This window comes from Megalobrama amblycephala, linkage group LG13, assembly GCF_018812025.1.
Source record: "Megalobrama amblycephala isolate DHTTF-2021 linkage group LG13, ASM1881202v1, whole genome shotgun sequence".
Classification (NCBI taxonomy): domain Eukaryota; kingdom Metazoa; phylum Chordata; class Actinopteri; order Cypriniformes; family Xenocyprididae; genus Megalobrama; species Megalobrama amblycephala.
The window spans coordinates 33,799,339-33,826,485 of record NC_063056.1 but is presented as its reverse complement, the minus strand read 5'-3'; the positions used below and the strand labels follow the sequence as shown (position 1 = coordinate 33,826,485).

General features: G+C 37.9%; 1 protein-coding gene across 1 annotated transcript in view; it reads left to right on the top strand.

Moving 5' to 3' along the window:
• LOC125243831 (SREBF chaperone) overlaps window positions 1-26,683 on the top strand; it is a 29,041-nt gene extending 2,358 nt beyond the window's left edge. Inside the window, exons 2-23 of the mRNA XM_048153674.1 lie at window positions 1,982-2,182; window positions 5,835-5,955; window positions 7,038-7,195; window positions 7,335-7,543; window positions 7,675-7,780; window positions 8,891-9,063; window positions 10,389-10,515; window positions 12,755-12,867; window positions 13,355-13,449; window positions 13,549-13,647; window positions 13,801-14,013; window positions 14,666-15,030; window positions 15,137-15,283; window positions 17,815-18,016; window positions 18,103-18,218; window positions 19,905-20,403; window positions 20,499-20,584; window positions 20,686-20,768; window positions 20,992-21,158; window positions 21,378-21,458; window positions 22,766-22,972; window positions 23,061-26,683. Coding sequence (XP_048009631.1) covers window positions 2,061-2,182; window positions 5,835-5,955; window positions 7,038-7,195; window positions 7,335-7,543; window positions 7,675-7,780; window positions 8,891-9,063; window positions 10,389-10,515; window positions 12,755-12,867; window positions 13,355-13,449; window positions 13,549-13,647; window positions 13,801-14,013; window positions 14,666-15,030; window positions 15,137-15,283; window positions 17,815-18,016; window positions 18,103-18,218; window positions 19,905-20,403; window positions 20,499-20,584; window positions 20,686-20,768; window positions 20,992-21,158; window positions 21,378-21,458; window positions 22,766-22,972; window positions 23,061-23,306 — 3,735 coding nt within the window. The 5' untranslated portion in view covers window positions 1,982-2,060 and the 3' untranslated portion in view covers window positions 23,307-26,683. The remainder of the gene's footprint in view (window positions 1-1,981; window positions 2,183-5,834; window positions 5,956-7,037; window positions 7,196-7,334; window positions 7,544-7,674; window positions 7,781-8,890; window positions 9,064-10,388; window positions 10,516-12,754; window positions 12,868-13,354; window positions 13,450-13,548; window positions 13,648-13,800; window positions 14,014-14,665; window positions 15,031-15,136; window positions 15,284-17,814; window positions 18,017-18,102; window positions 18,219-19,904; window positions 20,404-20,498; window positions 20,585-20,685; window positions 20,769-20,991; window positions 21,159-21,377; window positions 21,459-22,765; window positions 22,973-23,060) is intronic.
• Window positions 26,684-27,147: the final 464 nt, after the last annotated feature.

The window sequence follows — 27,147 nt, the reverse complement described above, 5'->3', positions numbered from 1 at the left end:
TTTTGCACTGCCAAAGCATCAAATTGGCACTACTGTATGTATAACAAATTGGCACTACTGTATGTATAACAATCCTGCCAGTAATGTTCTTTGAAATGGATACATTTGGTGTGGGGAAAAAAAAAAAAATGTATATATGTACTGTGCAAAAGTCTTAGGCACGTTAGTATTTTCAAATGGCTTTAAGCCAGTAATTTATATCTTTTTCTGTAGTGTGTCAGTAGAAAATACCAGTTTACATTTCCATATATTCCTTTTGCCATTAATTGTAATAATCCAGTGAGAATCCAGTGGTCGTCACATCAAATATTGATTTGATTTAGTTAATAGAGGTTTATTGATAAATAAAATCTCTTTATGACATTATTTTTGAAAGCATCCTGATTTTACAGCATTTTTACACAAGTTTTCTAAAACTTTTCTCAGTACTGTAGCTTTGCAGGTCGGTTTCTTCAAGTGTCTTGGAGAAGTTGCCGCAGTTCTTCTGACTTTGTGTGTGTGTTTATATATCATTTTATATTATTTTTGAGTGAACTATTCATTTAAGGCATTTCAAGCCTCATTCCATTGTAAAACACCATTAAGCTGCTCATTATGGTTTGGTTTCAAAGAAGCCTGATCCTTTTAGCGAAATTTTCTCAACTATCTTTTGTAATATCTGCGGGTTTAACAGAAAAGAGGTGTTTGGATCTTATAAAAAGAGAACATTGCATTGATATCATCAATGAAGTTCTCTTTTCCAGTCCGCTTTTATGAAATGTCTTGCATCATGTCTTAATGCAAGTTGCCCACACACTTGAGTATGTGTAGCATCTCTGTGAGGCTGTATGTGTCATCTTGTTTATGTAATATTTATAGAAATGCATGAACGGTAGCCACTCAGGAGGTAAATTCCATGGAGGAATATTTCTGCTCTGTGGTGTAGTCACAGGGGCACTCGTTGACAAAAAAGAGCTCTTTGTAAACCATAGACCGCCAGTATAAACCTTGAACCCTATGGATTCAGAGTTTAAAAGTACAGAATCCACCGCTGTGTGCAAAGGGTTAATTTGAACAGATTTAATTTCTAAAGAATTACCTGCTAGCTAGCTGTTAACAGAGATGTGTTTAAAGGATTAGTTCACTTTCAAATGAAAAGCCCAAGCTTTACTCACCCTCAATCCATCCTAGGTGTATATGGCTTTCTTCTTTCTGATGAACACATTTGGAGATATTTTTTAATAAATATCCTGATGCTTCCAAGCTGTATAATAGCAGTGAACAGGGTTCATGAGTATGAGCTGATGAAGGTACATCCATCCACATCCATCCATCATAAATGTGTACTCCATGCGGCTCTGGGGTGCGTTTCCCAAAGCGAACTATGGTCGCAAGTTCCGTCGTTACCAATAGAGTTCAATGGGACTTACGACCATGGTTCACCAACGATGCTTTCGGGAAACGCACCTCTGGACGGTTAATAAAGGCCTTCTGAAGTGATGTATTTGTGTAAAAAATCCATATTTAACAAGTTATGAAGTAAAATATCTAGCTTCCACCATACACGCCTTCCGTATTCAATGTATGAAGAAAGTGTAAAACTCTTGCAGTTCAAAAAGCTTACGCTACATCCTACGCCTCTCTATTCGGCTTACGGAAAAAATGTAACTGACGCAATGCCAGTTTACACTTTCTTCGTAACTTAAGAGTAATAAAAAGCATTAAAAAAACATAGTTTATGATATCTATTTTAACTAATGTTAAATGAATCAAACCTTATTGTATAGTGCTACTGCTTATGAAGTGACAGGCCTGTTACAAATTTCCCATAATTCTCTGTGGCTGCATGAGAACGATATAATGCTTTTAATATGCGTCAACTCCTCTAAAAAGCATTTTGTTTTTATCAGTAGGATGAAAGCACATCCATTTTGTCCTACTAAAATCTCTTTAAATCACATTGAATGGGATCCATATTTAGTTACATGTTGTGTTTGCACAGATCCCTGGATGCCCGCCGGTGCCCTCGCCCTGGCCGCACACGCAGACTCGATGGCCATCAGCTGACCCCTCCTCCCAGGATGACGGTGAGAGAGCGGCTTCGGCAGAACATCTCAGCCGCCTTCTACCGGCACGGCCTGCTATGCGCCTCCTACCCGGTTCCCATCATTCTCTTCACCTCTGCCAGCATCCTGACCTGCTGGTGAGTCTGCCATCATGATAAAACCAGGAATTAATGACATTTTGGGAAGTATTGCGAGTGAGATTTGAACTAATCAGGGACACAGTGACCACTAGGCCACAGCTCTGATGGCCTATGTCAATGTTGAAGTACTTTATGTACTTCTGTGGGTCAGGAAAAGCAGCTTATCTGTACAAATCTGTTTGGTTGGGATGTTTTTAGGTGTGAAAGGGTGAAAGAGGGTAACAAAAGAAAGAAGCTGGCTTGTGGTCGGTTGTTCTGCACAGTTTGATTCAAAAGCAAGATCGCTCCAAGAGGACTGTGTAGCATAAACACAAAAGTGGAGCACTGAGCAGGAGAAAAGGTTTTTCTCATGCCTTCTCTTTTAACCTCAGTCAGCAAAATGTGAATTAAATCTCTGACGCTTTGGATAAAGGACAAAATCCATGTGGAAAGAGTGAGTGTGTGAACATTTCTCTCGGAGAACAGCCCAGTGTCTCCAGCTGCCTAGAGGAACAGAATTAAGCTTTGTGAAAATGGCAACTACTTGTCACTACAGACGCCCGAGTTCTTTCTGAGCTGGAGAAGAGAAGGTAACGGGCAGTTACACAGAATAGCGCGACTCAGCCTCAAGACAAATATTAAAGGAATATTCTGAAATAAACACAAATTAAGCACTGCTGATTGTGGTTTCCGACACAAACTTATATCGATTTGTCCTTCAGTTTGTGTGTATAGTAATAATGCACTTACAATGGATGTCTTCTAAGGGGCATTCCAGAGGGTTTAAAAGCAGAATGTGAAGATTGTATTTTTTTTTTTTTTATTTGTCCTTATAATAACAAGTGTTATTTGCAGTGATTAGAAGTAAGATTTCTATCAGAGCAGAAATTATATGCATTCAACAGTAGGTCTAATTCTTAAAGTTTACTGTGAAAAAAGTGTTTGGTTTCATAAAATTTATGTTTTCACTCTGAACAGTTGCTGTTTACTTGGAAAAATTGTATGTAAATTTTGCACAGTTAAAGGTGCCATAGAATTCAAAATTGAATTTACCTCGGCATAGTTAAATAATTAGAGTTCAGTACATAGAAATGACATACAGTGAGTCTCAAACACCATTGTTTCCTCCTTATGTAAATCTCATTTGTTTAAAAGACCTCTGAAGAACGGGCGAATCTCAACATAACACCGACTGTTGCGTAACAGTCGGGATCATTAATATGTACGCCCCCAATATTTGCATATGCCAGCCCATGTTCAAGGCATTAGACAAGGGCAGCCAGTATTAACATCTGGAGCTGCACAGCTGAATCATCAAACTAGGCAAGCAAGCAAGGACAATAGCGAAAAATGGCAGATGGAGCGATAATAACTGACATGATCCATGATTACATGATATTTTTAGTGATATTTGTAAATTGTCTTTCTAAATGTTTCGTTAGCATGTTGCTAATGTACTGTTAAATGTGGTTAAAGTTACCATCGTTTATTACTGTATTCACGGAGACAAGAGCCGTCGTTATTTTCATTTTTAAACACTTGCAGTCTGTATAATTCATAAACACAACTTGATTCTTTATAAATCTCTCCAACAGTGTGTATTGTTAGCTTTAGCCCGTTAGCCACGGAGCACTATCAAACTCATTCAGAATCAAATGTAAACATCCAGATAAATACTATACTTACATGATCTGATGCATGCATGCAGCATGCATGACGAACATTTTGTAAAGATCCATTTTGAGGGTTATATTAGCTGTGTGAACTTTGTTTATGCAATGTATTAGAGTCGCGAGCTCGGGGGCGGGGAGCACGAGGATTTAAAGGGGCCGCAGCCTGAATCGGCGCATATTTAATGATGCCCCAAAATAGGCAGTTACAAAATTTAATTTAAAAAACTCTATGGGGTATTTTGAGCTGAAACTTCAGACACATTCAGTGGACACCTTAGACTTATATTACATCTTGTGAAAAAGCATTCTATGGCACCTTTAACTAGTTTAAATTTAATTGTAAAGGCCTGTTCACACCAGGGACGATAACTATAGCTACAGTGTAATATTTTAAAGTTGCAATAAAATGTATGTAGTGACAGATTTTTTTTTTTTTTCCTTCTTATGGCATACATCCGAGGCTTATAGATAATCGAAACAGAAAAAAATTAGGGCGGATACTTCTATCCATCGTTTGGTAATTTGATTTTGGGATGTGGTCATTACACTCGAATGTGATCCTGCAGGGGCGGGGTTTAAGTGGACGAAATGATTAGAGAAGTGAAATGAAATATGGTAAATTTTCATTTCATGCCGGCTTTTGATAATCTGTGCAAATATAGAAGTTTATAATAGTGACAGAGAAATTAAATCATTGGAATCATTTTCAGAAATATTTTTTCCAGCTGATGAATGATTAAAAACATTGATAGCCAATCAACTTTAAATAGCTTGTGCATTTAAATTAGCAGACGACATAACTGCAGTGTGCTTTTTTTTATAAACAGAAAGTTATTGTGCATTGATGTGTATAGAAGTATAATGAACCCATCCACCCTGCTGCAATCACAAGGCTGCAGCTCACCCGAAATGAATATTTATTTAGATTTAGTCAATAAAACAGGCTTGTTAAAACATTTTTCAAATCCCTGTTTAGGAAAAGACACTATGGTATAATGTAATTTGCACAACAGCCTTCTGTTTCTCTGACGTCAGCTATGTCATGTGTTTTAAACATTATTCCTATCAGCCTGTGCTTCTCTCTTTAAAACACTGCTGTTTGGGTGGGGGATATTCAGGGCATTTCAATACCTTTTTAAGGGGAGTGACAGATGTTTCTTGTGTGAGAAGTAGGGGCTGGTCATATAGTCCATCTGGAGGGTTTACCAGTCCCTCAGGGACAAGGTGCTTTCACATTAGCACTTTTGGTGCGCATCCGGGTTCGATTGACATAAGAGTTCGGTACGTTTGGATGATGTGAACACTGTCTTCTGAACTCGGGTGCGCACCCTCGAACCGTACTCGTCCACTTAAAAAGGGTGGTCTGGGGTGCGGTTCAAGTGAACTCTGGTACGGTTCGCTTCTGATATGAATGCAAATGTGCCAAATTGCGGAAGTGAACCGCTGTTAATGCAGTATTATTTGATAAAAAATGTGTGTTTGTGTGTGTGTTTCACTCACTTTCCTGACGAGCGTGACTAACGTGACAGAGAGCTGTAGTGTAGCTTCTGTAATGTGAACACAATCGAACCAAGTGTGAAAGCACCCACAGTGTTTGTACTGCAGACGGCATTGTGCGCCATCTTGCACAATCACTTTTTCCTAGAAAGTGCAGTGACGGTCATCTAGTTTTTGTAACCTTAGCCTTCTCAAAGATTGCTAGCCTGAGGATGTTGCAGATGAAAAGTTAATCATGTTGATCCATGTTCCCTCCTGGTGCATTTTTGTTATGTTCACTTCTGCTCCACTTGTTTGTGACTGCTGTAAAACTGTCAGTAAAAAATCATAATTATTGCCCTTTTCATTCAAACTTGATTTGTGGTAAGGATCTTGTGTGGGCTGTGTGTCATAAGAGAAAAACAGTCCTCCATTTAGAAATACTGTGTCTGTGAGGAATGCAGCTTGATGTTGGTAATAAAGATTGATTTGTTGTTCTGTAATCCTGCTTTCTTTTACAGTTACCCTCTGCTGAAGCTGCCTCTACCAGGAACAGGCCCTGTCGAGTTCACCACTGGAATACGAGATTACTTGGTCCCATCCCATGAGTCTCAGGGCGACCTGTCGGAGCGTCCTGATTGGGTAAGCGGAAATGCTTTTTTGATATACAACAATATACACTACCATTAATGTTTGGGGTCATTAAGAATTATTTTAAGAAATTAAAAGGGACCTATTATGCCCCTTTTTACAAGATGTAATATAAGTCTCAGGTATCCCCAGAATGGGTCTGTGAAGTTTCAGCTCAAAATACCCCACATATCATATTATACATATTATATCATTTTGAAAATGCCCATTGTGTGAGCAAATACATGCTGTTTTCATGCATGTATCTTTAAATGCAAATGAGCTGCTGCTCCCCGCCCCCTAGCCAGAATACTGCTGAGCCTTTACAGCTCTTGCCTCAGACACTAATAAAAAACGAATAAAACATCTGTTTGGTTTTGATTATAATCTTACGCTCATGTGACATTACAGTTTTTCGTCATATTGAAAGTTTATTATTTGTATGCATTTTAAAGCCATATCAGTTCAAACTTCTGATGTTTTTCGCTTAAACTATTAAATACACACAAGATTGTTAAAACAAAGTTCACATAAATACAGTCGTTATGTCTGTGAACGTAAACAGAAGAGAAAGAAATTACATGTGTATATTAGATGTAATTAAGCAGTGTAATATACAGTTACCTACTGCTATATTTGCTGTTAATATGAATGAAATGACAAAAGAAAAACAGAAAATTACTCACTGCTCTTGACTGAATAACTTTAGTAGCTTTAATAAGAATACAATTTTTACTTGAATGCTGCTGTCAAATGCTATAGCGAGGAGATAAACATGGCGCACTGTGTACAGCTCACTCAGGGCAGGAGCTAAGCTAAGAGGGATTCTGTCACTAGTCAGTGACAGGGCCTGTTCCAATGTAATGTCACACTGGAGTACATTTCTGAAAGGCTCATTTTGAGACACTGTTTCGGATTTATGGGGAAAATAACAACTACAGTGGATGGATTTTTACAATAGGTTGGTTGTGTTCACACACTGCGGAGACATAATTATGTTAAAAAAACAATATAAAAGTAACTTTTGCATAATAGGTCCCCTTTAATACTTTTATTCATCAAGGACACATTAAATTGATCAAGTCTTCTTGCAGTATCGGGGTCCTCCGGTGGCCTTCATACAGCAGGTGTTGGTCAAAGCAGCAGTCTCGCCATGGGACAACAGTCTGGTTCCAGTGGACGTGTTTCGCTCTCCCCTTGGGCGCGTTTTCAGTCTTCTGGAGGAGATCAGAAACCACGTTTACTCAGACAGGTCAAAGCTTTTCACCCTGACTTTTTTTTTCTTTTTTTTTGACAAATTTTGACCAATTTCAAACTATTTTAATTCACCCTCATTACCACACACATCTAAACCTCATTCTTTCCTGTTTTCCTCACTTCTCTCTTTTTAGAAGTTTGGAGGCGCTGTGCTTGCAGGTGACAGACCTGTTGCCAGGGTTGCGGCGCATGCAGGCGGTCCTTCCAGAGCATGGCTGCCTGCTGGTATCCCCTGGCAACTATTGGCAGAATCGGCGTGATCTGTTTGATGCAGATCCAGACCTCCTGAAGACAGTCCACCAACATGAACCCAAAGGCCTTCATACTTCAGCCACTCTGAGAGGCAAGAAGCTGCTTAAATACAAATGAATTCTGGCTTGAATTAAAAGTTACCTGCTATACATTTAGGGCCAGTGCGCTCACACCATTTTTACTGTGTGATATTTATATATATATTTTTTTTTTTCTTCTCAGACTTACTCTTTGGTGTCCCAGGGAAGCAGACGGGTGTAAGCCTGTACAGCAGGAAGAGAGTGGTGACATACACCATCACAATTGCACTAAGCTCCTATGATGCAAGGTCAGCCTTTGTAATATGTCAAATTAAAGGTGCCCTAGAATTTAAAATTGAATTTACCTTGGCATAGTTAAATAATGAGAGTTCTGTAAATGGAAATCACATACAGTGAGTCTCAAACACCATTGTTTCCTCCTTCTTTTGTAAATTTGATTTGTGCAAAAGACCACTGAAAAAACAGGCGAATCTCAAAATAACACCTACTGTGACGCAACAGTCGGGATCATTAATATGTACGCCCTCAACATTTGCATATGCCAGCCCATGTTCAAGGCATAAGACAAGCCAGTATTAACGTCTGGAGCAGCACAGCCAAATCATCAGACGTTATGCAGGTAAGCAAGCAAGGACAATAGTGAAAATGGCAGATGGAGCGATAATAACTGACATGATCCATGATATCATGATATTTTTAGTGATATTTGTAAATTGTCTTTCTAAATGTTTCGTTAGCATGTTGCTAATGTACTGTTAAATGTGGTTAAAGTTACCATCGTTTCTTACTGTATTCATGGAGACCAGAGCCATGTCGTTATTTTCATTATTAAACACTTGTAGTCTGTATAATTCATAAATCCATCTTCATTCTTTATAAATCTCTCCAACAGTGTGTAATGTTAGCTTTAGCCCATTAGCCATGGAGCACTATCAAACTCATTCAGAATCAAATGTAAACATCTGCAAAATAAATACCATACTTACGCGATTAGACATGTTGCATGACGAACACTTTGTAAAGATCCATTTTGAGGGTTATATTAGCTGTGTGAACTTTGTTTATGCAATGTATTACAGAGTTGCGAGCTTGAGGGCGGAGAGCGCGAGCATTTAAAGGGGACACGCACTGAATCGACGCATTTATAATTACACCCCAAAATAGGCAGTTAAAAAATTGAATAATAAAAAATCTATGGGCTATTTTGAGCTGAAACTTCACCGACACATTCAGGGGACTTATATCACATCTTGTGAAATAGGGTTCTAGGGCACCTTTAATGTTGTTTGCATCACATTTTCTAGGTCTTCTAATATAGATCTAGATCATCTAGTTTTAATATTTTTTTGTAGTGAACAAAGCATTGTTTCCTTTTTGTTATGTTTGTTTCTGGACAGGTTTGTAGCTAGTCTCAGAACCCGTTTAAAACAGCTTTATCCATCAGCGAACTGCACTCTGCGTGAGGACCACATGGTGCACGTTCATTTCAAAGAGGAGATTGGCATCGCTGAGCTCATCCCGCTAGTCACCACCTACATCATCCTTTTTGCTTATATCTACTTCTCCACCCGTAAGCCTCATCTCTACCTATCTTCTTCTGTCATTGTTTTTCCTGTTATTGGGAGAATGAGTTTTATTAGCTTTAGTTCATTCTGGAACATACACTACCTGTCAAAAGTTTGGGTTCAGTAGGATATTTTAAAGAAATTAATACTTTTTATTCAGTAAAGACATTTAAAATCTTCCACAAGATTTATTTTAAAATAATGCAGTTATTTTGATATTTCTATTCTTCAAAGATTTCCAAAAAAATAAAAATGTTTCTTGAGCACCAAATCAGCATATTAGAATGATTCCTGAAAGATCACATGACACTGAAGACTGATGTAATGATTCTGAAAATTCAGCTTTGCATCATATGAATAAATTACATGTTCAAATATATTATAATAAAAAACAGTTATTTTAAATTGTAGCAATATTTCACAATGTTACTGTTTTTACAGTATTTTTGATCAAATAAATCCATCATTAGTAAACCTAAGAGACTTCTTTTGAATTGCAGTGTACATGCATTTTTTTGTTTCTGTATTACAGACTACATGTTTGTAGAATGTAATTTGTTACAATTGTACATGCTGAGTTCGAACAGAGTGTATTATGGTGACTCATTGATTTTAAGACAATACATGATGTTCTGTTAACATGCTTGTAGAAGTATCCAGAAATATTTTTTTCATTGGGCCACATACCTTCAGTATTTGAAACTAAAATAAGTCCAACCAGACAAGCAGTCAGTAATCAATAATATTGTTGAGCCTTGATTTGTGTACATTTTTGTTTTTGTACTTCATGGGAATGGCACAATTGATCAGAATCATTTATGTTTCTGGCGAGTACGAAGTCCACATTCACAGTGTTTTCTGGCAATCTCCAGATCTCTATGGATCGTTCTTATATCTCTTATAATATTAGGCAGGACCATAACCACCATAGGCATTATCAATATTTGATATTTTTTCAATAATAGTGAATGTATGCACAAATTAATGAATTTCATGAATTTTCAGTCATTTTTAACGACCTTCGTATTCAGACGTAATATGACAGAGTGTTGAAATTAGCCATGTTGCCAGGTGACTTAGCAGCAGAAAGCTTTCAGATTAGCATAGCTGTTTGGTTTCTGACTGAGCTTTCGCCAAAAGGTGTTTCAGTCTGGCCTGGAGATTATCCTCAGAACAGCACGTTCAGCATCAAGAATTCATGTCTGCGTACCCACATTCCTGCAGGATTTTACATGGATGTTCAAAAGCTCAATGAGATCATTCTCATAAAATTCTATTGGCAAAAATAGTTCTAATGACACTCATTTGATCCTTCCCCCTTACTTTACAGGAAAAATCGACATGGTGAAGTCCAAATGGGGCTTGGCGCTGGCTGCTGTTGTGACGGTTCTCAGCTCTCTGCTCATGTCTGTGGGACTCTGCACCTTATTTGGCCTGACGCCCACACTGAACGGAGGGTAGGAGCTCAGCCAAAGCACACCTTCATTCATACACCATTCGAATGATTCTGTGCATCACTATCACTGGGCTGCTATTTACTTAATCCCTCAGGAATTAAAATGTCACTTTTGATCTTTAAGCAGGTTGATGTATAACCAATTGTCGATAATAACTGTAGGGGAATTTCATTGCCAGGAGTTTGAGTGGGTAGGGATAGTCTTCCGCCAGCCTATAAGGTTGCATGTATGGACATACAGTCACAGTGGTGTGAGCTCAGGCCATCCAAACAAATTTGGCTTCGTTCACCAGGGCAGGCTTCAGTCAATGCATACACACTATCTGGGCCACATGCGTACACAATATTGATCCAAGATACAACAGGGCTGCTGAAGGTCAAGACTTTAGCTAACAGCTATTTTCAGAACACTCGAGTAAATTTGTTCAACTTTTATCACCTGCTCAATAATGAGTTAGTGTATTTATTCACGTTCCACACATTCCATTTTTTATACATTGGTGTATTTCTTTTTTTACATTAAAGGTGGGGTAAGTAGTTTTTCAAAAACACTGTTTGGAAGTTGACACCAACAACAAACGTGTAAACAATCAGCATTAGGGGGCGTATAACGGTCAAGGAGACAGAACGAGCAAGAGGGAGATTAGAAGAAAAAAAGAAGGAAAAAACAACTGCAGAAAGAAAGAAGGGACACATTACAAAAGAGCTCAAAAGAATATCACTGGAATGAAGGTTTATGACACTTTATAGGACCCACGTTAATATTATAAAAGCTTTCCAGCGCTGGAGAGCGCTAAGCGGACAAACCTTGATTCTGCTTCAAACGTGAGTAACACTGGGTTTGAGTGTCAGTTGATTGTCTGGAGCTGTCTGTGCTGTTGTTGACTAACAACAAACAATTGCTTGTATTCGTTCATCATCTGCTCTTTATTTTTTGTGAAGCATTTGCTGCGCTTAAGCTGTGATAAACAGACATCCACTCTCGCATTGCGTGTGTAACAGTGGCCAGATAGTGAGAGTTGTGCAGGTAAACCAATGCGCACTGACAACCGTTAGAGAATGCGGTGTTTAGCGTCATTGTTAGTGCACTCGCCTTGCTTGCCAACAGTGAACGGGCCAGGCTTCGAGACTGACTCGGAGCAGGGTGGGGTTAGGATTGGAGAGAGAGTTTTGGAGGCGGAGCAATAAAGAGAGGGGTGGGTTTGTTTGGGTTGATTTCAAATATCAACAATGTCCAACATCGTTTTTGAAAAACTACTTACCCCACCTTTAAACATTTATTTCAATTATTTTCTTACTTTCTGGTTATTAAGTTGGCTTGAAAAAGCCAACTTACTGTTATGCTATTTTCTTCTGAGACTAAAATTTCCAACTCTAACTCCTCCTAGAGCTTTAACTCTACATACTCCAAACTCGGGTCAGATCTTCAGACTGTTCTGACTTAGTGTGCTATTATCTTTTCTAACTGATCGGACTTAGGGTTTTCCTAAAAAAGACTGTTAAAGCTCGGAAAAATCCCATTGACTTTCATTGACGGAATGTTCAAATGAGCCAAGACTTTCAAACTCCAACTGTCAAAATTCAAATTTAAACTACGGAAGCCCATTAGACTCAAAAACGCAATTAGACTCAAGTGCCATTCTATGTACTATTTCTAATCCATTGAAATTCATTCAAACTCATAAACTCATCTATCTATCTATCTATCTATCTATCTATCTATCTATCTATCTATCTATCTATCTATCTATCTATCAAACTAAATCTATCAAACTAAATCTAGCAACACCCCATCAACCACCCAAAGTACCCTAGCAACCACATAGCAACACCTTAGCGACCACCCCGAGTACCCTAGCAACCGCATAGCAAAACCATAACGACCCCCCGAGTACCCTAGCAACCACATAGCGACCACCCCGAGTACCTTAGCAACCGCATAGCAACACCCTAGCGACCACCCCGAGTACCTTAGCAACCGCATAGCAACACCCTAGCAACCACCCCGAGTACCCTAGCAACCACATAGCAACATCTTAGAAACCACACAGTGCACCTTAGTACTCTATCAAAATTACTAAACTAAAACTGAAACTTTCAAACTGAAAACTTTTAAAACTGCTTCAAACTTTCTGGACCGGCTTTTTCAAGTCAACTTAAAGTTTGTCTCGACAAACTTTTTTATCTAGTTTTAATTGATTTACAAAGGTTTATTTGTTTTATCTGCTGCTGTTTTTCAGGGAAATTTTCCCCTACCTTGTGGTGGTAATAGGTTTGGAAAATGTCCTTGTCCTCACCAAATCTGTTGTGTCAACGCCTGTTGACCTTGAAGTCAAGCTGCGTATTGCTCAAGGTCAGAGATGATGCAATCACTGTTACAATATGCACACAGAATTTTTCTGTCCTAGTGATTTGAATATAAGTACAGCCCATTCAGTACTTAGCATTATCACACTGTTGTATAGTGATATTTATAAAATATATATACATTTATTTTTATAAGATATATTTTCCCACATCTGTATGCAGATTAGGCTTAAAAACTATAGACATTAATAATAAAGTTGCTTATGTATATAAAAAAATCACTGCTTTAAACACGTTATTCATTTTATTTTACATTAACAGCCCTTAAAAACATTTTGAAAAATAAAATATATATAAAAAAAGTTATAAAAATATAATTATTTATAATTTATATTTTTTTTATTATTTAAAAAAATATATATATATATATATATATATATATATATATATATTTTTATTTATTTATTTATTTATTTATTTATTTATTTATTATTTATTTTTTTTGTGTGTGTGTGTGTGTGTTCTGCCTTAAGGTCTAAGCAATGAGAGCTGGTCCATCATGAAGAATATGGCCACTGAACTGTGCATCATCCTCATTGGATACTTCACATTTGTACCAGCAATTCAGGTGAAGCTCTTCTAAATAACACAAGTACATAACCTGCTTTTGATGGTAGTTGTATGGTTGCCGATTAACACCCTTTGCCCCTTTTTCTTATGTGTGTAGGAGTTCTGTCTGTTTGCTGTGGTCGGTCTAGTGTCAGATTTCTTCCTGCAGATGTTTTTCTTCACCACTGTGCTGTCTATTGACATCCGCCGCATGGAGGTGAGAACCACCCACACATGGAACATTCTAGAAAGTTGCTTTTACAATTCCATACATGAATCATTCATTGCTTCATCTGAGTGTCTTATCCTGATTGTTCAGTTTTATCATGCCATCTCTCTAATCTGTCTTCTCATGTCTTCACACGTATAGTTGGCTGATTTGAACAGGCGTCTCCCGGCCGAAGCAGGGATGCCTCCACCTAAACCAGGCCCTTTACGTCCACGAGAGACACCTCCACCACCTCGCCCCTCTCCCCACACAATCACCCTGCAGGCCCCTGCGTTCCGGAACCTCCGCTTGCCCAAGAGGCTCAGGGTGGTTTATTTCTTAGCCCGTACTCGCCTGGCACAACGAATTATCATGGTAAAAATTACTCACTTAAAAGGTGCATTGTAACATTCTGTGTAGCTAGGAGCATCAAACTGGACTGCAATAATAATATTACACTATCATTCAAAAGTTTGGGATCAGTATGATTTTGTTTTGTTTTTAAGAAATTAAAAAAAATATTCATCAAAGATGCATTAAATTGATCAAAAGTAACAGTAAAGACATTTATCATTTACAGAAGATTTCTATTTCAAATAAATGCTGTTCTTTTGAAAATTCTATTAATAGAATCCTGGAAAAAAAAATGTAAACAGCACAACTGTCAACATTGATAGAAAAAATGTTTCTTGAGTACCAAATCGGCATTAGAATGAGTTCTGAAGGAGCATGTGACACTGAAGACTGGAGTAATGATGCTAAAAATTCAGCTTTGCCATCATAAGAATACATTACATTTTAAAATATGTTAAAATGGACAGTTATATTAAAAGTAAGTTTTAAATTGTAACCATATTACACAATATTACTGTTTTACAGTATTTGATCAGCCTTGGTGAGCATAAGAGACTTATTTCAAAAACATTAAAACATTTTACAGGCCCCAAACTTTTGAGTGGTAATTAAATAAATAAATAAAGTTATCTTAGCATTTTTATGTTATCTAAATGTATTATTTATTTAATAGGTTGGCACTGTGATCTGGATTGGGATCTTAGTCTACACAGACCCTGCTGGTCTGAGAACTTTCCTTGCTGCCCAGGTGTCAGAGCAGAGCCCTCTTGGGGAGGCGGGGCTTCCTCCTCACCTGGGCGTGGCTCCAGTATTTCCTGGTGGAGACCCAACCAGCACACTGAGCGTGCTTCCTGCCCCTGAACCCACCCCTCTACCCGAGAACCAATCCCAGGGTCACCGAGCAGCCCGCCCAGGAGTTGCCCCTGTCTCCAGTCCCCAGATCACTTGGGGCCCTGAGGATGAGGAGCTATGGAGGCGGCTTTCTTTCCGCCACTGGCCTTCACTCTTTAGCTATTACAATATCACTCTTGCAAAGAGGTGCGCTACTTTCTTACCTTATGATAGCTAATGCGGTTCAGGCCCTCTCTTAACATCTCAGTTTGTTTGTGTGTAACATGCATATTTTTTTCTCTGATTCCCTCAGGTATATCAGCATTCTTCCAGTCATCCCAGTCACACTCCATCTCAGCCCACAAGAAGCCATAGACACACGTCACCCCCAGGACACACAGCACGCTCCTCCTCCCAGCATCAAGACCTCCGATCTGCAGACAGACCTCACACTCTACAAGTCAGTGTCTCACTTCAGCTATTTGGCCATATACCATAATACCCGCTTTTATTAGTGTTACTCATTCACAAGTTTAGAAATTAACCATAGCTTTGGCAACAATGCCCCAGATATTTAACACGTGAAGCCAAAAAGATAGATTCTTGTTGTTGTTGTTGTTGTTTATGTAATTTCTATTTATTTATTTAATACACTACCGTTCAAAAGTTTGGGGTCAGTAAGATTTTTTTGTTTATGAAAGAAGTATCTTATACTCTCCAAGGGTGCATTTATTAGATTAAAATACATAAAGTGTTGAGAAAATGTAATATTAATAATTCAAGTTTTAAAATGTAATTTATTACAGTGATGGCAATTTTCAGCATCATTTCTCCAGTCTTCATTGTCACATGCTTCTTTAGAAATAATTCTAATATGCTGATTTGCTGTGATTTTGCTGATTTGCTGATTTTTTTTTAGTTATGAATTTAGCATAAGTTTGAAGTTTCTGACACAAAGTTTAGTATGCTTTGTTTTTATGTTTTTATATAAATTTTGCCCTTTTATAAAGATAAAAAAAAGTGCCCCCAAAAATTTAATTGGAAATATACAGTACAGTCCAAAAGTTTGGAATCACTAAGATTTTTAATGTTTTTAAAAGAAGTTTCGTCTGCTCACCAAGGCTACATTTATTTAATTAAAAATACAGTAAAAAAACAGTAATATTGTGAAATATTATTACAATTTAAAATAACTGTGTACTATTTAAATATATTTGACAAAGTAATTTATTCCTGTGATGCAAAGCTGAATTTTCAGCATCGTTACTCCAGTCTTCAGTGTCACATGATCCTTCAGAAATCATTCTAATATGCTGATTTGCTGCTCAATAAACATTTATGATTATTTTCAATGTTGAAAACAGTTGTGTACTTTTTTTTTCAGGATTCCGTAATGAATAGAAAGTTCAAAAGAACAGCATTTATCTGAAATACAAAGCTTCTGTAGCATTATACACTACCGTTCAAAAGTTTGGGGTCAGTAAGAATTTTTATTTTTTTGAAAAGAAATTAAAGAAATGAATACTTTTATTCAGCAAGGATGCATTAAATCAATCAAAAGTGGCAGTAAAGACATTTATAATGTTACAAAAGATTAGATTTCAGATAAACACTGTTCTTTTGAACTTTCTGTTCATCAAATAATCCTGAAAAAAAATATTGTACACAAATATTTTGTACAATTGTACACATTAAATGTTTCTTGAGCAGCAGATCAGCATATTAGAATGATTTCTGAAGGATCATGTGACACTGAAGACTGGAGTAATGATGCTGAAAATTCAGCTTTGCCATCACAGGAATAAATTACTTTGTGAAATATATTCAAATAGAAAACAGTTATTTTAAATTGTAATAATATTTCACAATATTACTGTTTTTTTACTGTATTTTTAATTAAATAAATGTAGCCTTGGTGAGCAGACGAAACTTCTTTTAAAAACATTAAAAATCTTAGTGGTTCCAAACTTTTGGACTGTACTGTATAACCCCATGACACTGCTAAATCAGACCAATTTTCTTGAGGAATTTTGCAGTGCATTTTGTGGCATCATCGCAGAAACAAATACCACCAGCCCTGTCATGTTACAATAAACAAAGACTCCATTATCTTTTATAAAACTCCTACGCTATTTGGGTGTTCACCAGAGGGCTGTAAAGATCAGAATTTTTTTTTCTTTTCTCACCTTGTTATTTATAGATCAGACAGTAGTCATTCATTGTTAATCTATAAGTTGATCAGTGACTTTTCTCAGAAAGCATGTATTATCGCTTTCCTTTGTGGTCTTTCTGTGAACAAATGTCAAAAGGTTTTAAACCTCATGGCCAAAATATTCTTTTAAACAAACACATACATTCTTCATTTATGCATGGAAAAAACGTTACTGATCAACTATGCGCTCTCATTCGTATCTCATGCTAGCACACACTGGAGGTCCAAATATGTGACTGCAGAAACAAACAATAGTCTTTCTCATTCACAAACAAGCACACACTCAGTTTGTGGTGTTCAAGGTCATTGTTCAAAGGCCTCGCTCTTATCTATGAGGCCGTTATGGTTGTTAGATACACATCAGATGGATCTAGGTCAGTTTGCTTTAAAATTTGGCCCCTCCCACTAATGCTTCTCTTGGCCCCCTGCCTGGGTTTCCTGTTTTTTCTGTGCTGCATTGACCCTGTGAGGACTGATCAAGAATGTGTGCAAATGTTCTGATGTAGCCCAACTTACACTGCATGTAATGCTTACCTTTGAGTTCCCATTCGTGGAAGTGGGTGGACTGGAATTTCAAGAGAGACTTGTTTTGCAGTGACCCGTTCATTATGTGAAGTGTGTAATTTCTGGGGGAGTACGGCACCAACAGATTGGGAAAAAATAAAGAGTGTTTAATGACAGGTTTCACAAACACTCCCCCATCTTGCATTATTTAGACTAATAGGTAGATTTGTACTATCATTTTTATTATTCCAACATCATATATTGTGTTTGTGCAGGGTGGCAGCTCTTGGACTTTTTGCCGGTGTGGTGTTGGTGCTCTTACTCTTCTGTCTGTATCGTGTCCTCTGCCCTCGGAACTATGGGCAGAACGGGGTGCCCCATGGTCGCCGTCGCCGTGGAGACCTGCCCTGCGACGAGTATGGCTACTCGCCGCCAATCAGCGAAATTTCCCCTCTGCTGCTGAGAGGCCACAGCATGGTGAGAGTCGAGTCAACATGCACAGAGGTTTTTCTATAAATGAACTCTGAGATATATATAAAAGTACCTTTGGCACCTCTCTTCAGGACATTGAGTGTCTGGCCAGTGACGGCATGCTGCTGGCCAGCTGTTGTCTGGCGGGACAGATCCGTGTGTGGGACGCACAGACAGGAGACTGTCTTACTGTTATACCCAACAATGGGTAAGGAAATGCATAAACTCAGTTAACTCGGAAAATGCATAACTTTTCCCTAATATATGCGTGCTTTTTTGGGGTCGGTAAGATTTTTTTAATGTTCTGAAAAAGCTCACCAAGGCTGCATTTATTTGATTTAAAAAAAAAACTAAATTCTGAAATATTACAATTTAAAGGGTTAGTTCACCCAAAAATTTCAATCCAAAAATCATTTATTACTTACCCTCATGCTGTTTAAATTAAGATATTTTAGTTGAAATCCGTTAGCTCCGTGAGGCCTCCATAGGGAGCAATGGACACTTCCTCTCTCAAGATCCATAAAGGTACTAAAAACATATTTAAATCAGTTCGAGTACAGTGGTTCAATATTAATATTATAAAGCGACGAGAATATTTTTGGAGCGCCACAAAAAACTAAATAACGACTTATTTAGTGATGGCTGATTTCAAAACACTGCTTCAGGAAGCTTCGAAGCACAAATGAATCGGCGTATTGAATCATGATTCAGATCGCGTGTCAAACTGCCAATGGATGAAATCACGTGACTTTGGCGCTCCGAACAGCAGATTCGACACACTGATTCATCTGTGCTCTGAAGCTTCCTGAAGCAGTGTTTTGAAATCAGCCATCACTAAATAAGTCGTTATTTTGTTTTTTGTGGCGCTCCAAAAATATTCTCGTCGCTTTATAATGTTAATATTGAACCACTGTACTCACATGAACTGATTTAGATGTGTTTTTAGTACCTTTATGGATCTTGAGAGAGGAAATGTCATTGCTCCCTATGAAGGCCTCACGGAGCCATCGGATTTCAACTAAAATATCTTAATTTGTGTTCTGAAGATTAAAGAAGGTTTTACGGGTGTGGAACGGCATGAGGGTAAGTCATAAATGACAGAATTTTCATTTTTGGGTGAACTAACACTTTAAAATAACTTAATTTTAATATAGCTGTCTATTTCAAAATGTCATTTATTCCTGTGAGTTTTCAGCATCATTACTCCAGTCTCTAGTGTCACATGATCCTTCAGAAATCATTCTAATATGCTGATTTGATGCTCAAGAAACATTTCATATTATCAATGTGGAAAATAGTGCTGTTTAATATTTTTGTGGCAACAATGAAACATTTATTTTTTAAGATACTTTAATACATAGAAAGTTCAAAAGAACAGCATTTATTTGAAATAGAAATCATTTAAAACATTATAAATGTCTTTACTGTCACTTTCGATAAGTTTTAATGCATGCATGCTGAATCAATTTCTTTAAAAAAAAAAATCTTACTGACTCCAGACCTTTATGTTTATATGTATAATATTATGATTAATAATATTGGTAACACTTTACAATAAGGTCTCATTTGTTGAAGTAACATGAAGTAACAATGAGCAATACATTTGTTACAGTATTTATTCATTTTTATTAATGTTAGTTAATAAAAACACAGCTGTTCGTTGTTTATGTTAGTTCACAGTGCATAAACTAATTTTTACAAATACATTTTTTGCTTTTAAATATGTATTAGAAAATGTTGAAATTAACATTAACAGAGATTAATAAATTCTGTAGAAGTATTGTCCATTCTTAGTTCATGTTAACAAATGTAGTTAACTAATGAAGCCTTATTTAGTGTTACCATAATATTACATGTAAAACAAAATATATATAATGTTTGTATCTACTCTAAGTCTGCGCAGGAGCAGCAGCAGTGGTTGTTGGGAGCATCGTGATGGCTGGGATCACATAAGTGCTTGTGAGGCCGAGGGCCTCCTGGGAGCAGACTTTCGGGAACCAGGAGGATCTATGGGAGGGCCAGATGTAGATATTTTCCCAATAAGGAGGAGGACCGCCCCTGCACGCCCTGCACTATTTGGCGACCAGCCAGACCTCACCCCTCTCATCGACACTAACTTTGGGGCTCTGCCCCCATCTCATGCTCTTGGCAGCTCTGGCTTTGACTTTGGGGGACTGGTGGAGAAAGCGTACCAGGAGCATGAGCCCTCGCCAACACTGGCCTTCCCCCCTTCTCCTCCAGCTACACAGCAAAGGCGACGTAGCCTTGGGGACCAGCCTGTCTTGCCGCCAGAACTCCCCCCGCAGAGCAGTGGCGACTGGGACAGCTCAGTATGGGCCATGGAGCTGAGGGGCAACCTCATTGCCACGGGCCGCAGCAGCGGCAAACTGGAGGTAAGAGAAAGAGAGGCTTTTATAAGGAGAACATCTTGAACCATCAATGTCATTAACCTGTCCTCCTCATTTCCTGTTTGTCTTTGTCCTATCAGCTGTGGGATGCGGTAGAAGGATCGCTACGATGCAGTAATGAAGATGGATTATCTGGAATCACTGCCTTGGCTTTTCTTAACAACAGGTGCGTTCACAACAACCTGAAGCTTACACATAAGCCACACCAGTTTCACACGCACAACCACTCAACTCGTGTTTTCAACTCGGGGATATTTTCAATTGCAGAATTGTGGCAGCCCGTTTAAATGGCTCACTGGATTTCTTCACTGTGGAGATCAACAAGCCTCTCGGGTTGCTTCAGTATCGCGGTGAGTTGTCAAAATATTCGACATAGCATATTACAATGCAACGAAAATGGAAATGTCATGCAAATAAAATCTTGGAGGTGAAGATGCATTTTTCTGTTTGTACTCAGTATAATTATTTTTTCATGTAAGCTCTTTTTTTTTTTTTTTTTTTTTTTTGTTACTCTTTGTGAGAGGTCTAAAATGAAGAGGCATTTTAAGCATTTTACCTGATTTTGTGTGTCAGGACCCCCAGGCAGAGGCAGTCTGCCCCCCTCCCCCTGTTACAGCAGCGAGGATGTGATCAGCTGTCAGCTGACGCGCTCAGTGCAGTGTGCCCACCAGAAACCCATCACTGTGCTCAAAGCTGCCGCTGGCAGGGTCGTCACCGGCAGCCAGGACCATACAGTCAGAGTAAGGGACACATGACACACATTACATCAGGAACAGTTTGTGGAAATCTTCAGAATTCTTCAGAATGATTTTTAAAATGTTAAAATGTTAAATAGAGCAGAGAATGCAATGCTCTGGTCACTGAATACATTATTAGATACAGGATATGTAATAAACATGTAAGGATGATCTGTGGAAGATCTGTGAATGATTTGTTTCATTTCATATTTTTCTTTTTAGGTATATCGTTTGGAGGATTCTTGTTGCCTCTTCACCCTTCAGGGCCACTCGGGTGGAATAACTGCCATCTACATAGACCAGGTCAGAATCACATCACCAGTGTATAATGTATTTTAGACTTTCTATCTTATGTTAAGTTGAAATGCTTTATATAATGTAAATTTTATGGATTATACTGACCTTTTTTACCATGTAAATAGCCATGATGCTAACATGGTGTAAAAACTTAAAGGGTTAGTTCACCCAAAAATGAAAATTCTGTCATTAATGACTCACCCTCATGTCGATCCAAACCCGTAAGACCTCCGTTCATCTTCGGAACACAGTTTAAGATATTTTAGATTTAGTCCGAGAGCTTTCTGTCCCTCCATTGAAAGTGTTTGTACGGTATACTGTCCATGTCCAGAAAGGTAATAAAAACATCATCAAAGTAGTCCATGTGACATCAGTGGGTTAGTTTTTAGTTTTTGAAGCATCGAAAATACATTTTGGTCCAAAAATAACAAAAACTATGAATTTATTCAGCATTGTATTCTCTTCCGGGTCTGTTGTCAATCCGGGTTCACGACTCCGCAGTGACGCTGTTGACGTAAGACGCTGCTGACGTGTTATCCGGTGCGCCCGAGCTTCATTTACAGCCTGAGGGAGACGCAAGCTGTATTCAAGCTACTCTACATTGTTTTGTATTTTGGTATTGCTATATTTTTTAAAATGGTGCGTAAGTGTGCATGTCGCGGATGTCCTAATCGCCAAAAACAACCACGTAAAAGTGCATTACCAACGCAGACAGATGAAAGGATTCAATGGAATCAATTCAATGGAAAGGATTCCGGAAGAGAAGACAATGCTGAATAAAGTTGTAGTTTTGTTATTTTTGGACCAAAATGTATTTTCGATGCTTCAAAAACTTCTAACTGACCCTCTGATGTCACATGGACTACTTTGATGATGTTTTTATTACCTTTCTGGACATGGACAGTATACCGTACATACACTTTAAATGGAGGGACAGAAAGCTCTCGGACTAAATCTAAAATATCTTAAACTGTGTTCCGAAGATGAACGGAGGTCTTACGGGTTTGGAACGTCATGAGGGTGAGTCATTAATGACACAATTTTCATTTTTGGGTGAACTAACCCTTTAAACAAACAAACAAACCAGATCTCACACACACACACCTTGTGCAATACTGCTATTCATATCTCTAATTTCCAATACTGTGAATTAACTAAACGATAGATAGAAACACAAATGGATTTGTCACTTTGTCGCTTCAATTAGTTCATAAAGATATCATAAAAACAAATCCACATGAATTGAGCGGTTTAGTCCAGATTTTCTAAAGAGACTTGATCGCTTTATATGATGAGCATGTTCTGTGTTTTAGACCATGGTTCTAGCCAGTGGGGGCCAAGACGGGGCCATCTGCTTGTGGGACGTCCTAACAGGCAGCCGGGTGAGCCACGTGTACGGTCACCGTGGTGATGTCACCTCATTGGTTTGCACAACTTCCTGTATCATTAGCAGTGGGTTGGATGACCTCATTTGCATTTGGGACCGTAGCACAGGCATAAAGCTGTACTCCATACAACAGGTGGGTGATTTTGAGAGTTAGGACTGCATGATTTGGTCAACAAATTCAGCATATCATGATATCTCTATTGTATCTCTCTCTGTTTCAGGAGGTGGGGTGTGGGGCCAGTCTGGGGGTGATCTCTGAAAGTCTGCTGGTGACGGGAGGACAAGGTTGCGTGTCATTTTGGGACCTGAACTACGGCGACCTCCTGCAGACGGTTTACTTAGGGCAGAGCAGCGAAGGTCAGAGCGTCAGGCAACTCCTGGTTCTGGACAATGCCGCCATAGTCTGTGACTTTGGTAGTGAGCTTAGCCTAGTCTACGTGCCCTCTGTTCTGGAGAAGCTGGACTGAACACACACCCGCACAAACACCAGCCCACAGATTTAAAAAAAAAAATGTCAGCGTGGCCGGCACAAAAGCACTCACCCTTTAACCTGCATCACCGCAGGTTCATTGCAAACGTGAATGCCGTTTCTTGTCTTCTCATGTACCGCCCTACACTTAGTAGGAAGGGAGCGGTGACTTTTTGCCACATCTGAACAGGATATAATGCAAAACCTGATCCCGTGGTGTTCAACAGGCGCTCCATCAGAGCATTTTGTACTTCTGGTAGTACATCATACAGAATATTCTGTAAATGAATTCGGACAGAATTACGTGAGGGTAGTACAAAAGCTGCTGACAGCGAAAGGTGGCTCACTTAGCCTGCCTTAAGATGTCTGTTTGTGTGTGTATATGTGTGTCTGTGTGTGTGCGTGAGTGGTAACAAGCTCATGGTGAAAATGCCAGGCTGCCCAGCCCAATAACTCAACTGCGTGCCAGCTAGAGGTGTGAGAGTTCACAATAATATGTTTGCAGGGGAGAGGAGCAACGATAGATGGTTGTTGGGGCAGAAAAGGGCATAGATCTTTCCTGCTGAAAGGAGTGTTTCTTTGTGTGCAACTACGTTTGAGTGTTTGAATCTTGTGAAAGCTGTTAAGAAATGTTCAGGTTGTATTTCACCCCATAATCAAAAGAATTCTCTGAGATTTGATTAAAGACAGCAAAACTTGAGCCTCTTACTAAGCGCACAGAAACTGCAATAACCTTGCATAAAGACAAATACTATTTTGGTTTTATTTTGGGATCGTTAAGATGTTTTTTTTTTTTTTTTTTTTTTTAATGACAATTAAAAACCCTGCCTTAAATATTATCACCCTAAATTTGTGAAGAAAATGTACTTAATTTTCATTATATCTGTAAGTATATTTGTTGTACTGAATTTAATTTATGCTAATTTATAAAGTCCAGACAGGATCATTTTCACTACTGTAACAGCAATGAGTTCCCCCCATATTAAATTAAAGAGAATTTAGGAGGGGGAATGTGCTTATTTGTCACAAAATGTCACAATGCAAATAATGTTTATAATTTTTAAATAGACTTTGCTTTTGCAACATATAATTTATTTTCTTTTGATTTTGGGGTGAAACATTGAACCGGATGCTATGTTTCTGAGATGAATGCTGTATATGTCTGAAATTAATCTCTGGGGTTGTGGGGGGGGGGATCTCTTTTTAATATTGAAATCAATTATTTATTAGTGAAATTTCTAACAATTTGTATGAAACTTGGCTTATAGATAAGTTAAAGTGGAGACGTGGTCATAAATTTTAATATACCAGGAAAGCTTTGACTAACTTATACAATAATAATATGACTATATTGATTACCAACGGACGTTTTGGTTTTGGTATAGTCTACGTTCCCTTCTTAGGGCAGCAAGATTGGTAGCCAGAGAAAAAAGAAAGGAGACGTTCTCATTCCAGCCCTGCCTTATTAAACACATGAGACAAATGCTCCTTGGCACACGCTGTGATGTCATATCTGTTTCCTGGACTCCTGAATGAATATTTGAAACGGTTAACTTGTATTCCAGGTGCATTTTTAGCTAAAACCATCAGTACGAATCACCCAAAGTCATTTTAATCTAAATGCAGCAGATGATGCTGAACACATTTAATGTTAGATTACCTTCTGTGCTGAGAAGTGATGGATAGGGCTGCTTTTTAATACTAGATGTGTATATTTTTTTATTTTTTCCTGTATTGAAGAGTGTTTTTGTTGTAGAGCAGTTTACAGGTTTCACTGAGATTATAATTTATGTTGACCATTAGTTGTTACTGTACGTTTTGAACCCTGTTTGTAACGTCGACACATTAGCGTATCCAGTCCAGCCCTGCAGAACCCACACAAATGTGTGCATTGGTTTGGCCTGTTTTTAATACAGCCATATCAATCAATGAATTCTGTGATTATATTTTGGATGCGCTAGACAAATGCACACATTTGTTGTCCTGAAAACTGAAATCGAGTCATTAAAATGCACTGAGAGACTTCTTTAGTTTTATTAGACAGTAGCAGAGATTTAAACATGGTTCATTTTATTTGCAACATTTTCTGTGTAATTTGTGCATTCCACTGACAAAATTCTTTTGCATTTTGGCTTATGGTTTGGTAAGAAAATATACCAAAGGTGTCCCCATTTTCCATGCAAATGAGTCTTAGGTGTTTTTTGCTGCACTTTAAAACGTCAATTTGAATCATGATGATGGGGTTTCCTATTATTAGATTGTTGATTTATAAATTTCCCCCCATTCTTTTGATTTTTGCAAAAACAACTATAGTCCCCAAAACCAATGAAACCAGATTTTTGGTTGCTCAGGCCAACCAGGAAAACAATTTCCATCTGATTATGTGGGGAATTTACAAGCAAGTCAATAGAAAGGCATGTGACTCAGTCGATTATTAGCCATGTTTTACACATGTAAATATTAGTTAATAATTTTGATGAGAGAACTATTGTTTAATTAGTTGTTTTTTAACTACACTCTTCAAACCATGTAGTAGCATTGGTCAAAACAATTGTGCTTTTTTGTTTTTGTTGTTTTTTTTGTTTTTTTTTTATGTTTGTGCATTTTTTTAAATGGGTTTGTGGCATTGATATGGCTGAACTTTCATAAGACCTACTGGTCTTACAGACTGTGCAGCTGTTGTGTGTAAAGCAAGGATGCTCAAATCTTGTTAATACACAAGAGAAATAGCAAAAAGCAATCATTTACTATGAGATGATATGTGGCCAGTTATCACTAAAGAACAAACGTATGCCTAGCAGCTCTTATTTATAAGAGTGGTTAGAACTTAAAACATTTTACCATCTTGTTTTTAGGGTGTCAGATAATGAAATTAAACATTAACCACATGAGAACAGAGACAATAATCATTTCTATGACCTATATACTGCAAAGCATTTTCTTGATGGCAGCCATTTTAGTATATTGAGGAGTGAAATAGCACCAAGCTCCATTGTGTTCATTTTACTGCTCTTTCTCCCTTCTTAGAGGAGCACATTCCTAGACATGATTCAATATGTGCGGTATTCAAGTGAAATACTGATCTCGACTTGCTGTATCTTACTGCTGCTGAGGTAGAAATGGGGTGGAGAATGTTTAAAATGATGTGAAATGCCTGAATGTTGCACTGTTTCTTAAGATGGGGAGGGGGCAGAGAGAGACTTGGTGTAAATATTGTCTTTTTTTGGGCCTGCTCTGCCCTCTTCTGTCTTTCCCAAATACACTACACAGTGTAACCAGACAGTAGAGGATGTAACTAATGCTCTGTTCTATTTTTAACACAGGAAAAAAAACTTTGTACTAATTTGCAAATAAAAAGGCTTTCATACATTGTCAGTTTCCTTTCTCTTTGTTCTCATTTGTTAAACTTATGGTATTAAAGTAATATTCTGGATAAAATACAACTATCTCTATCAACAGCAGTTGTAGGTTGCTGTGATTACCACATAAAATTATTTATAATGAATTGACAGTAATACACTTTCATAGGTATAAGATGTTGTCATATTGGTTTTTACAATTTTAAACTGAGCAAAAATGCTACTGAACCTGACAATGAACATGCATTGTCATTGAAATTAATTTTTAAAAAAACATGAATTTTTATAAAACAAATGAACAACAAATGAATGTGATTTCTGCCAAAGATTGTTTTCATTTTGTTTTTAACATTGCATTCAAATCCAGTTTGTTCAGGAATCTGAAAGTGCACATGGTGCAGCAAGGACAGATATGTAAATGTCATGCTTGTAAGAGGCCTCAAACACTTATTTGTAAAAGTTTTTGAATAGCCATCAATA